This window comes from Parambassis ranga, chromosome 2, assembly GCF_900634625.1.
Source record: "Parambassis ranga chromosome 2, fParRan2.1, whole genome shotgun sequence".
In the NCBI taxonomy this organism is placed as follows: Eukaryota; Metazoa; Chordata; class Actinopteri; family Ambassidae; genus Parambassis; species Parambassis ranga.
The window spans coordinates 28,650,156-28,666,412 of record NC_041023.1 but is presented as its reverse complement, the minus strand read 5'-3'; the positions used below and the strand labels follow the sequence as shown (position 1 = coordinate 28,666,412).

Here is a 16,257-nt window from a genome sequence, read left to right as displayed (position 1 = left end):
GAGTAAGTTGTCTGTTTATGCACTTTTTTTAAATTTTTTTTATTTCTTTCTGTGCTGGTCCGTGAAAGTATTGTTTTACATGATACCGGTCCATGGTGCAAAAAAGGTTGGGGACCGCTGCTCTATACCACCCACACAGTGATTGGACAGTCTAAAGTGGAGCATGAATACCTGTCACTGGCTACCTACAAAAAACTCAGCGAGTGCAGACACAATATGGCCCCTGATATTATATCTGCAACAATCAGCTGCGAAGCACAGTTAGTCCTCTTTCTAGGTCAGACTTCACAAGTGTTCACGGTTGTGTAGTAAATGGCTCTGCAAGTGACACACCTAGATGATACAGGCAAAAACCGTGCAACAAGTCTGCGTTACCTCCAACGAATTCTGGTTCCACATGAAAAAAAACATATGGGAGCAACCCAGTGGGCTGTTACAAGCACTTTTGATCCTTTACACTGTAGTACAGGTTAAGCACTGAGATTGATCTGCATTTAACACACGACTGATGAATTATCCCACAATGCAACTGCAAAATCCATTTTAAATTCTAATAGCAATATCTGTGAGGAGATTTGTGTGGTTGTTGTGGTTAAAAACTGTTGTTCCTCACCTTAAATATGGCGTCCTGAGCAGGAGTCTGATCACTAGGTTCCTCTGAGCTCTGCAATCTGTGTCAGAAATATTCAGACTAATTCACCTTTTACACACATTGGCGTTTTTTAAGTTGTTTCATGAGACACACATGTGAGTCAACATGGATAAGATACAAAGATTAAAAATTATTGTGTAAATTTTTACCTTTGATGCTCATGTGTCTGCCCATCTTTGAAAAAAATGGGCCTTTGCATTGACTCTTCACTCTTCATGGACACACAGCTGGGTCCAGGTCCAGGAGAGTCTGCTCTCACATGCTGGATTCTAATAGAATCACAAACACTGATGCTGAGGTTCTTGTAGAAAAATGATGCTGAACATCATGTTACACTACAAATGTTTTACTAATGATGGAAAACTGCAGCTGTGACATTAATTCTCACCTTTGCTCTTTAGATGGATCAACATCTTTTAAATTAATGGGCCAATCCTTCGACCAATCACTTTTCATGGACACACAGCTGGTAGGCCCAGGTCCAGCCCCCACATAGTATTGAGTGTCCTGCTGCTTTGTTCTTGAACACACACAGATGGGTGAATACTGTGAGCGTGAGTTCTGACATGGAAAAGATGGACAGTTAGAGACGGTCCTCTTACCTCCAAGCTTTGGTCCGGCTCTCATGGTCTCCACACAGAGTGCTTTTAGAGGGAGGCACTCCCTCCTCTCTGTCCTCACACTGACTCATTGGAGATTACACACCTTCACACAAACATAACAGCCTGCTGAGACGCCACAACATTTACACTTAAGCACGTTGTCATGATTCATAGCCATTTTGTTATTTTTCTGTACTTTTTGGTTGTGTGTTGTTCTTCTGATGTATTTAGTTGTTGTTTTAATGTTCCTTGTCCTGTTTTTTTTGTTTTGTTTGACTTCCTCCTGTGTTCCCTCCTTTGTGATTGCTTGCCTCTCCCTAATGTATTCACCTGTGTCTTGTTATCCCTCTTGTATTTAACACCCCGTTTACACATAGCCGGGTATTTTGAAAAACAAATATTCCCGTTTTCTAAAAATAACATTGTGCACACATCATCGATTTCAAAAAAATTTCACGTGTTTAGTTAGTCACGTGTGTGTGTTTTCTGTGGGTAGGTAAATTAGCTTTTGAGTAGCACTTAAATGAAAATGTAATTTAAGTAGTCATTTTTTTCAGGAAATTCACAATTTACAATATACAGCATTGATTTAGAGCAAAATGAGCAATGTAACCATGAACACACAAGCAAAGTAACAAGTATAAACTGGATGTGGTCTACCTACATGGACCAATGTGATGTGACAGATTCGTTTTTAAAATGCAGTTAAAGAAAAATAAATCAACTCCACTGTAGTCGTGAATGGGTTAAGACTGCAGTGTCATCCAGTTGTCAGACCAGTTCTAAAACTTCCTGCATTTTTCTCTGATCATGCGACCCGAGAGTTGTGTTCTAGTCTGCTGTGATTTTAAAACAAAAACAATACCAATAACACAACTTGTTCTGAAATAACTGTTCATCTGCTATAAAAGTCATTAAAGATCAAAGAGAAAGCAGCCAGCAGTCAGCAGACAGAAACATCTGTACTGTACCATCAGTCAGTGATACAGCACAGTGTGATCATGTAGACATTTCTCTGGAAGGATTCTCACCTGCTGAATCCGTTCGATGGACTACAGACAAAGAATTCTATCATAGGACTACAGACACTTTCCAGCTTCATGTGTGGAGAAGAAGCTGCTCCTTGTCCCTCCTCAGTCCTGCTCTCAATCTGATCTGAGGACGCCGTCACTTCCTCACAACTTCACAGTCTGAACACATCAGTGACGTTAAAAGCGGTCCAACAAGTGTCTAAAAGGCATTTCCTGATTCCTGACACTATACACTATCTGTCCACTAGATGGTGCTCATCAAGAAGCAACATGGATCACACATCTTACACAGTGCAGCAGGTATATATATATATATATATATATATATATATATATATATATATATATATATATATATATATATATACACGCGCACACACGCGCGCGCGCACGCACGCACGCACACACACACACACTATTTTGCCAAATGTCTGGCTACACTGTCACATGTAAAAACAGTTTTAGATAATTAGTTCCCTTTGCAATCAGCATGAGCACAGTAAATAAGCCACAGGTAAGCTTCAGTGTGGAGGACAATCAGAATCAGAATCAGAATGGAGGGAGAAGGAAGACTAGGAGGTGAATTTAGAGAAAGAGGACGAGGAGGAAGGAGGAAGGGTAAGAAATAGAATTACTGATGTCATCAGAGCTACAATAGTGGATCATGTGATCAACCATGGAATGACCCTGAGGGAAGCTGGACAACGGGTTCAGCCTGAGCTGCTACACTGTAGCAAGCATCATAAGGACATATTGATGAGAATCGGTTAGTACAGTTCCTTCACACTAAGCTTTGTAGTAGTATCATACTCTAATGAGAAAAACAACAATACTGTACATGTTACATGTTCTACATGAAACTGTTACTCCACAGAATTACTAGACATCCAGCATCTGGAAGGAGGCATGCGAGGATATGGACCAGGCATCATGTCAGGCCTGGATACAGCACTCCAGGAGACATTTTCCCCGGTGCCTTGGACTAGAAGACATTGCATGTGACGTTGATGAAATTCTGTGGCCGGACCCAGAGAGACGACAAGACTGATTTTCTCTCTCTTTCAGTGAAATTGTATGTTTTCTTGTGATTGTTTTGATGTGTGTGAATAAACATTCATACTTCAAATTTGAATCCCTGTGTTTATAGAACTATTTATGACAAAAGTTTGACCTCAGATGGACAGACCTTGTGCACAGAGAAAGCAAAAGCCAGATGTGTTTTCAGTTACAGTTTTTTCTGATTGCTTAAGCACATTTCTGTAACTATTGGCTATTTGTGCAAAACTCTACACACAAATAAAAAAACCTTACACCAAATCAGCAAAACATTGTAGATCTCTTGCAAAAGCCAATACATCTTGCTTAACTCTTCAAACCTTTGTAAAAATGGTATTTTTGTACCACACAGTTAACACAAACCATCATATTACTAAGCACACAATGTGCCAACTACACACTGATGGTATTAACTGAAAACACATCTGGCTTTTGCTTTCTCTGTGCACAAGGTCTGTCCATGTGAGGTCAAACTTTTGTCATAAATAGTTCTATAAACACACAGGGATTCAAATTTCAAGTATGAATGTTTATTCACACACATCAAAACAAACACAAGAAAACATACAATTTCACTGAAAGAGAGAGAGAGAGAGAGAAAATCAGTCTCATTGTCTCTCTGGGTCTGGCCACAGAATTTCATCAACATCACATGCATGCAATGTCTTCTAGTCCAAGGCACCGGGGAACATGTCTCCTGGAGTGCCGTATCCAGGCCTGACATGATGCCTGGTCCATATCCTCAGAAAAAACTGTAAGCAATCAGAAAAAACTGTAAGAAGTAATTTCATTGTGTGTCATATAACTTTGTTTTCTGCAGTTCAGGCTGTGGCAAATGAGATCAGTTGTTTTCTCGGTTGGAACGAGATGGTCATAGTTAGTTAGTTAGTTCTGTTCAGAGTGTGGACCTCCAGCGCCATGTTGCTCCAGTTCTGCTTCATCGCTGTCAGCTGTCTGTGACTGCCAACACTGTCCATCTTAAGGCATTGGCACTGTGGCCATGTTGGGATTTGAAGATATCACTGTAGGGGTGGACACTCATGCTGACATATTGTGGAGTGCAGTCGAGTACCATTGGGGATGGTCTCTGCGTCTCCTCCGGGCTCTTTAGCACCAAGCAGCAGCAACTTCCTGTCAGGCACATACTTATTAGTGATGCAACTTTTGACCTTCTTCCAGCCCAGGTGTCAAATCTCCAGCAGGTTGTGGACCAGAGAAATGCAGGCAACCACCAGCATAGGGCCAGAGGGAACATGTATAGCACTGCTCCAGGTGGAAACCATACAGGAAGTACTGTCCCAGAATGAAGCCCACCTCAAGCAGCGTCTTGAGGATGATGTTGAAGATGTAGGTCCTCAGTAACGCCCCCTTTACCCTGACCTTCCCATGCTCGTCCCGGATCGGGGGGTTTCTCCTTTTTCCCCTCCTCCTCCTTTCTCCTCCTTTCCGTCACCAACTCTGTTCTGATAGAGAGGATCGTGGTCCTCCTGGTGGCGTCTGATCTGCACAATCTTTAAACACACCGCTTCGACATGGTTAGCTTGCTTGAAAGTTTACCAGGCCCCCTGAATGACCTGCCACTGTGGTCATATTCAATGAAACCGTTTTAACACACCAACCAACACACTGACCTGACTCTCTCATCCACCTTATACTGCAAACATTGTCATGTATGATCACTCCTTATCATATTTTTCCAGTCACAACACACTGTACTAACCCATCTCAGCAGTGTTGAGGCTTTTACACTGTCTGACACAGTTTAATTCATTCTGACAACAACAAACTGAGTTTTTAAAGTCTGAATAATTTTTTTCTGTCATGACAATCTTTTTTATTTTTTCAGTAGCCCTAATCCTCGTCCGTACCTTCCTAACACATAATATGTACATTTTTGTCAGGTCAGTTTACTGTAAATCCAATCAGGATACTGTAAATCCAACCATGCGGCACTTCTTCCGCATCCATTTGCAAAACTCTCTGAAATACAGCAAAGTATCACATTGTGTAATCAATATACTGTAGGTCTGCTATACAGTAAAATTACATGTACTGTAAAAAGGTTAAGTGTGCAGTACACAATGCTACAGTCAGTGAACAAAACATACCACCACATATTCATGCCACAGGACGTTCACCCTGTCAATATGGGCTTGAATTTCTCAAAGTCTGATTGCATTATTGCACAAATCCGGTCCTGCTGCTGGGTTGTTGCTCCTACAGCCCCCTTCACGCCTCCTGGTGTACTGGCCTGTCTCCGGGTATCTCCTCCATGCTCTGGACACTGTGCTGACAGACACAGCAAACCTTCTTGCCACAGCTCTCATTGATGTGCCATCCTGGATGAGCTGCACTACCTGAGCACCTTGTGTGGGTTGTAGACACCGCCTCGTGCTACCTCTAGGGGTGAGAGCACTGACACAATGCAAAAGTGATCAAACATCAGGCAGAAAGAATGAGAACAGAGAAATGGTCTGTGGTCAGCGCCTGCAGAACCTCTCCTTTATAGGGGTTGTCTTGATAACTTCCTCTCATTTCCACCTGTTGTCTGTTCCATTTGCACAACAGCAGCTGAAATTGATTCATAGTCAGTGTTGATCCTAACTGGACAGGCTGATTTCACAGAATTGTGATTGACTTGGAGGTACATGGCGTTGTTGAAGTGTTCCCTTTATTTTTTTGAGCAGTGTATTATCCTTAAAGGTAGGGTAGGAGATTTCATTCTGATGCACTTTTTGTTAAATTAGTGTAACTTCTCTTTACAATCCGATAGCAATCGATTAGTTAGGCAGTTTCGCTTTAAAACGAAGAATATTAATCATCTGTGGAAGCTATAAAACGCTAAAAACATCAGCCAATCCTACGAGGCGCCCCTGTGCCTAGGGTTGGCTGCTCTCTTCCTGCTCTGCGCGCACCAGAGGTACGTGCATGATAGCCGAAGTCACAGACTGGTTGGGAGGCGTGGCTTCGGGGTGAATTTGAGAGAAAGGGGCGTGTGTTTACTTTCATAATCTGGCTGACTCTCACTGAGTTTTCAAAATCTCCTACCCTACCTTCAAGACCAAGCTCTTGTTCTGTGCAATATTTTGTATACAAACATCAGGGACAGGCGTACTGTGTGTACCCAGGCTCAGGTCCAAACAAAGTGACTCAAGTTATTCTGCCCCTCACCTGTGGAACAAACTTCCTGAGTACTTGAGGTCTGCTCAAACAGTCACTTCAATCAAGTCAAGCCTAAAACCACTATTGTTTACAGCTGTGTTCTCTTAAATTCTTATATATTATTCTTATTTATTGAGTTTATAAACTCAATAAAAGATTTTAATGTTTCCCACATTGAGTCCACATTAGACCAGGCCCTGCTCAAAAATATGTGCTGACACATTTCAACCCATCCTTAAATAATGATATGGAGGAGTTTCAGGTTTCAATAAAAAAAAAAACATGTGTGCACCTCCAGCACTAACCCTTTTTTAGCAATCGTTGCCGTTAACATTGGGACAATCCACTTCACCATATTGGGCCTCTCTTTCGCAGCAGCACAGCGCCCTCTGCTGTCAGGACCCATTACATATGATACATTTTCCCTTTGTATATTTTTGGATCATCTTCCTGATTTTTTCCGCTGATGTCTGATGCAGCTGATGTGTTCTCAATGTCTTCAAAGACTTCAGAGCAGGTAGATGTTAGAAAAGTTTAATGACATCAAACCAGAGCAATCTGCACACATCAATAGTATTGGTTCTTAAAACATCTATTTAAAAAAATCTATCTACATCTATCTACAGTACAGTAAAAAAAAATTCCAAGTATAAAAATATATTACAAATCTCAAGTATTTACACAGACCGCTTCTCTATATTCTACATTAACAGCTGTCAGTATTTTTTTAGTCTATTTGTGTTGAGCGACATTCTCAGTAAACTCTAATGGAGAAAACACTGAGAGGCCTCGGATAGCCACGACAAACACTCAAGCACAAGCATCCTCTGGGAGGGAGAGGAACACAGGGACGTCTGGCCCTTGTGGATTAGCAGGATTTGACAGTGGTGTTTGCTGTGTGGAGGTCAAAAGAACATCCTGTAGGAGAGAAAAGAGATGATTAACCATTTGCCTTTTCTCAGCTTCCATAGAGAGCTTCTAGCGCACACACACCTATAGATGTTGGGGTCCAGGAGTACAGCTGTGTCAGTTGGCAGCTTGGACAGATGAACCACCTTGGTTTTCTGCTGCAGTCTGTCGCTCTCGTTCACCCACACGTCCGGCAGTCTGACACATTCAAAAACATGTTTATGCCTGTGTCTCATTTTTGCTTCCCTTCTTTGTTAAATGCTACGTCTGTAGGACTCACATGTCTTCAGGTGTCCAGTGTAGCAAGACCTTCACCTTCCCCGAGTCCTCTTTCCTCCTTGCTATTACCTGAGCACACACACACATGCAGGAGAACATGAGATCATACATGCAGTGATAAATGACTACCTCTGTGTGTGTGTCTGTGTGAGAGCCCACCGTGCTGTGGAAGACCACGCTGTGTCCGTTGCCCAGGCTCTCGATGTGTGTTGCCAGGTTGAGGCAGATGGCTCGGTGGCGGATGGCGTCCATGGTCTGAGCGTCGAAGAAGTCATGAGGTCGAGCTGGAAGAAGATAATTGACTGATAAGAGCATGTGCAAAATAAAGTGTGTGTGTGTGTGTGTGTGTGAGACACATACGGAGCGAGCGCCTGTATTTATTCTTGAGTTTCCTCCTCTTGTTGAGGCCGGCCTTAGATGGTGACTCCTCCTTCATTTTCCCCTGGCTGGATACTTTGGATGAACTTTGGGAGCTGAAATGAGTGGGAACGTGACGCGCTAGCCCCCCCTGTGAGGCGAATGTGGCATTGCAGCCCCCAACCACGCACTGTTGGAACACATAACACATCAACCATGTTTGTTAGCTACAAAGCACACTGTGAATGGAGTGTTCTATGTTCTGTGTGCACGCACTTACTTTGAAGGGTTTGTCACCGCTGTGGGTCAGCATGTGTCTCTGCAGCCAGCTCTGACTAGTGGATGGAGTGTTGTACACCTTGCAGCTTTTCCACAGACACACAAACACCTGTGTGGCACACAGAAACGGTCAGGCACATAGTAAGAGTGGAAATGTTTTCAAAGACACTGAAATGGATGACATTTTACACAGCATGGTGTCTCTCTCACACTGTGGAACACAATATTATCAAGGTCCCCAGTATATGTAAAAACGACAGGTTGAGGGAAGAGGAAGTGCCATAATGAGGATTGTCTCATACCCAATTCTGTAAATGTTTAACAATAATCACTTTTGATTAGTTTGATCATAGACTTTCTTTATGGATTTTGAATTACGGTGACTGAAAACGTACATGATTCATCCATTTTCTTCAAATTGCACAGGGTTGCAGGAGATTGATGATGCTGCTCTCAGTTGCTCACAGTGAGCTGCACTCACAATCACATTTGCATCCATGATGCTAATAACTAGGGATGCACCGAATTTTCGGCGACCGAAACACTTTTTTCACCGAAACAACTCGGCCGAAATGTAGTGATGACGTGACCAGCACCGTCTTGTCAGGACGCTCCAGCATGTCTGAGGTGTCTTTTCTTGCTCCATTTTAGCAGCTAACTGAAGAGATCCGCTCCTCTGATGCATCTACAGCATACGTTTTCCTTTTAAAAGCACTAAAGCTTCTTCTAAACAAAGAGGTTGAGATGGACCGCGGAGTGAAAACACTGAAAAGTACACTCTTAGTACATCAGCACACTTTTCACTGAGATCTACTCCTGAGATCCTCTATGACCTCTATAAAGATCATACTTGTGGGAATAAAGCAGCGCACGAGACATGATCCAGGCCGCATAGATGCGTAGAACCCACTTAGAGATGGGGAAGCGTACAGCGTGCCCTCGCTGTCTGATGTGTTCAGTGAGATCCTGCAGTAGGGTGCCTCAAAAAAATCATAGACAGGCTATTCTGTTCTGATTTACTATATGCGATTTGTGATATGTGATATCAGTTTTATTTTTCTGCTAGACATTTTTTAAATTGGCAAAAATGTCTATTTATGCACTTGTCCTACATTATATTAAAATGTACAAATAATGTACACATGAGGGGTCAATGCTAAGTTTTTTCATTTTATATTGTGCATTGTTTGAATGTGCTAAATAAATTTTAAATTTAATTTTAAATAAATTTTGTAATTGCTTTATTCTTGCTTGCTTTATTCTTTGTTATGAAGTGGAAAAAACAAATCTGGTCCTGACTCCCTACAAAAGAATGTAGGTAGGAATGACTAGGTTATGTTCACAGACTTATTTACCATGGTAACCAGCTCACCCCTGTCTCCCCTGACTCATCTCCCTTTTTCTCAGCTTTGACTTACCTCCCTTTCTGAAACTGTAACCCCTTCATTTCAGGCTGAACATTCTACTAAGCCTGCCTTATGAAATGGGCTCTTGGTAGCACATCTAGGTTACTGAAACTAGGATATGACATTTGCCGCATGTGCATGTGAACATAAGATAAAAAAAACAAAAAATCATGCACATCACTGCTACACCCCGGACCTGGTCCAGAGGGTTACATGTAGAATATATTGTTGTTAAAAATGCCTCTCAGATTGACATTTTAAAGTATACTTAATGAGTGAAGATCACTAAACATGTGTTATTCATTACAGTATTTCACTAATTACAGTCTAATATTCAAATCAAATTAAGAATACATGTTGCTGAAGTTTCCCCACCATTTTGATCTCATATTAAACCTGATGTTTTGCTCACCCTACCTCTTACTGTTTTTAAGCAGCAACACCTGTTGTTCTATTGTTATTTGATGCCACTAGGTTGTTTCCACCTGTCTTAAATGACCCTGTCCTTTACAGACTTACCCCTCCTCTCTGTCCATCTACATGTGTGGCTCTGATGTGCTCTGCTAGGTCTGGGCTGCTGGGGAAATGCAGCTGGCAGTGATCCCAGCAGCAGATGTAGCTCAGAGACTTCCCCCCAGCCGGCACAGAGCCATTTCCCACCACTGCATTCCCGCTGTGGCCATTGAGCATGGCTGGGGTGGATCGACCACTGGAGGCTGTGCTCTCTATGTCCATCAGGGTGGAGCCGATACTGCAACACATAAGACGCACATTAAACATGCGATTTAGGGTAGAATAATAACAACAACAAAAAGAAACAGCAATATCTGTAAAGATTTAAAACCCTTGAAAATATTACAAGTCATTTGAGACACCGTGGCAGCAGCCACACATCCCAGGTGTCAAAGAGAGAGCAGGTGATTTAAATATGAAACATCTGACAGTTAGAAGGTCTGTCTAAAAAATGCAAATATAATCTAGGACAGTGTGTAAAATACACTATTTAGGAGCAATAACATGTAATGTGGTGCTATTTCGATTACAGCTGGAGCCTGTGTGTGTGTGAAGCAGGGGACACGGTTCTCCATTAAATGATGAAGACGAGGAGAGAAGGGCAAAAGCTACAGAACTCCAATTTCTACCAGTATCTCTTGGTTGGGTTATTATGAGAGAGGTTAGATATGCTTCAGTGGAAAGCTGAGAGGAGAAGAGGGGTGAGATATGAATTTGAATAGAATGGTTGAGTACACACACACACACACACACTTTTTACATGTCTGGATGTGACCATTAGACTAGTTTAGACCAGGAACCTGGAGATGGAAAGATGGAATTTGTAGTCAACAGATTAGTTGCTAACAAATTTAACTGTTGGTTGTGTGATTGCATGTTTTTTATGCAATCATCTAGGGCTGGGCAATTAACCGAAAATATATCAAAACCGACATTTATGCCCAGTAACCGTTGCAATGCAACATGTGGTGATTAATTGCGTGTTTTGTGGCGCAGCGGGATTGTCAGTGGCTTGGGAGCGACAGGTCGTGGGGTCGTGCCGGCATAATAACCGATGATCGAGGACAAAGTGTCAATTAATCACGGTTTTGAGTTCAGGCAGGACTAGGATTTAGTCTTAATTATAAGGGGAAATTCATAATTCTAAGAATGTTCTTAGAATTGCACCACTAAGGGAAACTCTTAGCGCTAAGAACCTTTGTGAATACAGCCCCAGGACTTTAAACTATAGAAAATAATAATGTTTTGATAATCTTGTTACCTATAGAAGTGTAAACTCATAGCTCCTACAGTCTCTGACAACGTTTGCATTCAATAAAAGCAAATAACCAATAGCGTCTCTCTCTCTCTCTCGCTCTGATTAAAGCTTCACATGTCACGTCAGGGTTAATTCAATTCAATTCAGTTTTATTTATATAGCACATTTTACAATCAGAAATGGCCTCAAAGCGCTTCACAGAAACTCAAAGCATGAAACCCAGAGCCTGAACCCCCTTAAAAGCACTGTGGCAAGGAAAAACTCCCTTTAAGAGGAAGAAACCTTGAACAGGACCCGTCTACTTAAGGAGGAACCAGTCCTGCTGCTAGTCGGCCGGGTAGAGGAGGAGAAGAAGAGGGAGGGAGAGAGAGAGAGAGAGAGAGAGAGAGAAGCAAACATGCAGCGAACATGATACAGTACAGAGCAAACATGACAAGCAAGATGAAACAGTGATTATATTAAAATGGATATCTATATATATCGTCAGTCCATAAGTAGTAATAGTAATTTGATAGTAATCAAAGCAAAGATGAGCAGCAGGGGCTGATGAAGTCAATTTTCCAAAACCATAGCATTTCCAAAAACTGGAGGAGACAAACCTGTTTGGAAAATTACATTTTCAGTCATCAAAGGACGATCAACAGCCTCGATAGAGCTGCCGCCCCGTTATTCGTACAGTATCTAATCTGCAGCAATGTAGGTGTGCGCAGGTTTCACAACAGATTGCTAGTTTAGTCATCTTCACCCTGTTGGCAGAGCTGCTATTTCTGCAGAGTTCTGGCCAAGCTTCAGCAGAGCATCACAGCTCTGTTGACTAATTCACACAGTTTCAATCTGTCACTTAAGTCAGGAGGGGAAGTTCACTTTCTAATGAATCATCGACTCTTCAGAGATCAGAATGAAAGGCAGAAAAATGGGGGCAGCAGACAAACAATTTCAGTTAATACTGATGCATCACCTGAAGCTGACACCAACTCATAGCCTCCTACAATAATACATTCAAGCGAGGTGAGAAGTTGGCCAATACAATGTTGTTAAAAAAACTGTCCATCCTCGAGGCACAAAAACCTGGACTGCACTTCCCCCACACCAAATGGTGCATTTGGGCCCTTTCACACTGGAGAAAGTCAAATCCAGCTAGAGTAGGATTGAATCCAGATAGCCTTATATAGCTGAATACACACAGACCTACGTGTGTCCGTGCACAATCCAGCTTGTTTGTTGTCCTCTAACCCGCTAGGTGGCACCTCGTCACATACAGGGTCTGTTCAGGCCGCAGTAGGACTGTGCGCGTGCATTTGTAGTACGTTTTTCATGTCGCTCGTTGTTTTGTTTTGTTTTTTTTTCAGTTCAAAAAGCAGCTTATTTCTTTGTAGCCATGTTGAAAATAAACTCAGGGCAAAGCTGTCATAGTTCAACGGTTGTTTACACATGGCTTTTGTACGCGACCCGGACACTGTACACACACACACCGCATTTGCGTTCAGACCTGAGCCAGATGTAAGCCAATCCGGCTAGATCCATCTCCGAGAGGTGGATTAAAATTAATCTGGATATATCCGGATACGGCCCGAATCCCACTCCAGCCGGATTTATTTCCCTAGTGTGAACAGGATCATGGAGTGCAAGACATTTTGACAATTTTTTCAAACCTTTTATTGTTAAAGAAACCATAAGACACATCCAGGTTTGTCAGAACTTCCCATGGTCTCTGAATGCACCCAAAACGGACAAAATCTAGGCTTTTAATCACATCTTTGTAGCCACGCCTCAATTAGAAATTCTCCAAAAATAACACTTCATACCAAATTCAAAATACAGCTATAACTTCCCCAAAATATGTTTAGTCTTTAAAAGGGCACTCACCTTACATCCTTTTAGCATGTGCTGACTATTTATTGTTAATGGTGAACGTATTAAGATGTGATAGCCATGCCTCTAATTACCAATAGTTGAGATTGTTTTTATGTTTAATGTGTGTCACCTGATATGTGTGTGTTTATAGAATGTACTGTTTCCTACTGATGACAAAAGCTTCAAGTCAACAATAATCACATGGTGTCCAAAGCAGATGATCTGCCAACTAAGGTAATAATAATAAAAAACTATGGAAATCATCAGGGCTGCCATTAGTGAAGACACTCAAAGACTTCCTGCAGCTGCTTCCTCCTAAAATATCCATTATTACACAGCTGGAACGCGTGTTTACAAGGAAACAACTGCAGAATTATTTTTTGTTTTTGCTTTGAAGCACATGGAAATACATCTGCTCTTAAACATCAACAGAAGAGACTGACATTTGTTTTTTTCTGATTATCTGCACGCTCCTTTTTTTCTTATATTATCTGATTTAAAAAGAGGTGCATATAACAAAGCAGAACATAAAGTAGTCGGTTTGGTTGCGAGTTATATCACATTATTCATTTTTAAAAAGGGAACTCCTTAATGTGCAACAACAATGCTACTACCTCTGCTACATGTGCTGCTAATGCAGCCACATTTCTATTGTGAGTATCAACATTTAAGTTTAAAATAAGTTCCTGATTTTTTTTTAATAGTTTAAAGTTAATACATTTGTGTGACTAAAGGCAATTGGGCTTTTGGTAGCTAACCTAAACACGCGCATCGTCTAGAAATGTTGTAGAACTACATTACACAGCGGAAGCGAACACTTTTAACTTGTGAACAAACAACTTTGGCTAACACTTTAAAACTGTGAATATAATGGACTCCGTGTTGTGACCCATCAGCATGTCGCGTGCTCTATAAATCACTGTAAGGCCATTTCATACGCTTTCATACGGCTATTAACTCAAACCGACCTGTCCTCTGAATCCATCCGACTGAGCGGCTCTCCATCCGAAGAGGTCAGTTCCACGCTGGCCAGTAGTCTCTTGGTGCCCTGCTCGGTTTTCTCCGCGGTCTTTGTGTGCTCTGTAGGCGGCGAGGAGGACACGTTCTCCCCCTCTCTTTGTTCTTCTTTCAACACCCGGGAGCCCTCTTGTGCGGAATCAGTGCTGCTACTTGCCAAACTCCCCTGTACGGGACTTTTCCCCGGTTCGGAGAGTTTAACGCCGGTTTCCCCGCCTTCGTTGCTGTTGCCCACCTTTTTACTCGGTGAAGCGGTTTCTTTATCGGCTTCGTTAACTTGGTACAGGTCGTCCCCGTGCTGCTGCTCCCGCTCCTCCACCGCAACACAACTCTTCACGTCCATTCCTGCTCGGCTCTCGTTATTGTCGCCCGGTTCCTGTTTGGGGTCCGGCACGGCCTGTACTTCCATGCCGGTTTCTGCAGTTTCACCGGTGCCGTTTTCTTTCGACGTCGACTGAGAATCTTGCTCTGCCCCTTCGCTTGTTATTTGAGCCATTTCCGAACGGTACGGATTGCAAATTTCGAGATATTCTACTCTGAAAGTTGCCCTCAGGCTGCCCTTCGTCGTCTTCGTCTTCTTCTTCCACTCACACTCCGCTTCAAGCGTAAAGCACAGCAGGGGGTTTGCATGACGTCGGGGCTCCGCATGGCCAAAGATGGTGTATTCGGAAAGAGTCTCTCTCGGTCCTAAAAAAAACACTAACAGGCTACTGTAATGTGTAAAGCAACACAAAGAAATCCGATTTTTTTCTTTCTACGCTCTTATTTTTATACTATCAATTATTTGAAATATTACTTTTAATGTTAAAAAGAAGTACATAGAATTAATGTATAGAGTAGTAAAACTGCACATGTAAACAAACATTCATCTTTATATATCTTATAAATGTGATAAATTTACTGATACAATGTAGGTAATTAGCATTGATTTAATCCTCAGTTAAAGTTGATTAAAGAAAAGGCTTATTTCCTTTTCCAGATGAGTGCAGTTTGTAAGAGCATTTCCGACATTTTTTCTTTAAACGAGTGAGTCATCGTCGCAGACAGACCATCTTTTGCATTGTGGCCTCTCAGCTCCACGTGTTCCGACAAACAGAAAAATGATCCAACTCCAAAAGTGCTGAAAAGGCACGTTTTTCTCTCAGCTATTTGTGCGTCCCGTAGAGGCATTACGGCTCTTTTTAAGCAGTTTTAGCAACCACGATTGTACCAATAATATCTTGTGTTAAACTACAGCTCTTTTTATGTACATAGTAGAAGCCATGCTGTGCAGAAGACTCAAATAATAATAACAAAAGCTCCAACAATCCCATTATACTTGAGACTTGTTTTACTGTTATCTAATAAAGTTAGCATACATCGAATAAATAATTAGCTATGGACTGCACCCTTTCTGGCCCGTGAGACAGTTTAGCATCTAGCAGTTACCCTAACTCTATTGTATATTTTATTTGTAGTTTATTTTATAATGTATATAGTTTTTATCTTATCAATTTTTTTGTGCTCTGTATCTGTGCAGATGCAATAACGCAATTTCCTCATTGTGGGACAAATAAAGGTTTTCGTAATCTTAATCTTAGACAGCTATACTATTGTTTTTTTTTTCAACTACTGTAGTTAGGTTAGTGAGCAGCTAACTGCCAACTGCAGAACTAGATGAGCTTAAGCCTATCTACTTTTTGCATTTGTCATGATTTGTCATCACTTGCTTATAGTATTTTTTGATCGCATCATGATGTTCTGCAACTTTAACTGCAATGATAAACACTAAAACATATGAGATGTTGTAGGTGGACCTGAAGTCATGATGCTGTGGCATTCATTGAATGCAAGATTATTTATCCACGTTTTATCTTCATATTTTTCATTTGTTTGTCCTCTT

General features: G+C 41.6%; 1 protein-coding gene and 1 pseudogene across 1 annotated transcript; both read right to left on the bottom strand.

Moving 5' to 3' along the window:
- LOC114432704 (protein NLRC3-like) overlaps nt 1–1,475 on the bottom strand; it is an 8,786-nt pseudogene extending 7,311 nt beyond the window's left edge.
- A 5,654-nt stretch (nt 1,476–7,129) lies between these two features.
- LOC114428714 (zinc finger protein aebp2-like) lies at nt 7,130–15,003 on the bottom strand. Its single transcript, XM_028397372.1, has 8 exons — nt 14,327–15,003; nt 10,253–10,484; nt 8,329–8,436; nt 8,052–8,238; nt 7,851–7,975; nt 7,693–7,760; nt 7,497–7,610; nt 7,130–7,421 (listed from the first exon to the last, which is right to left on the bottom strand). Exons 1-8 carry the CDS (start codon nt 14,869–14,871, stop codon nt 7,409–7,411), a joined length of 1,392 nt encoding a protein of 463 aa, XP_028253173.1. The 5' UTR covers nt 14,872–15,003; the 3' UTR covers nt 7,130–7,408.
- Nucleotides 15,004–16,257: the final 1,254 nt, after the last annotated feature.

Excerpts from the sequence above, each read along its gene's own strand:
- LOC114428714 (XM_028397372.1), bottom strand. The coding sequence starts at position 14,871 with ATGGCTCAAATAACAAGCGAAGGGGCAGAGCAAGATTCTCAGTCGACG. Across the intron at positions 8,437-10,252 it reads TAGATGGACAGAGAGGAGGG|GTGTTTGTGTGTCTGTGGAA; the intron begins GTAAGTCTGTAA and ends TGTGCCACACAG. Across the intron at positions 7,761-7,850 it reads GCGTGGTCTTCCACAGCACG|GTAATAGCAAGGAGGAAAGA; the intron begins GTGGGCTCTCAC and ends GTGTGTGCTCAG.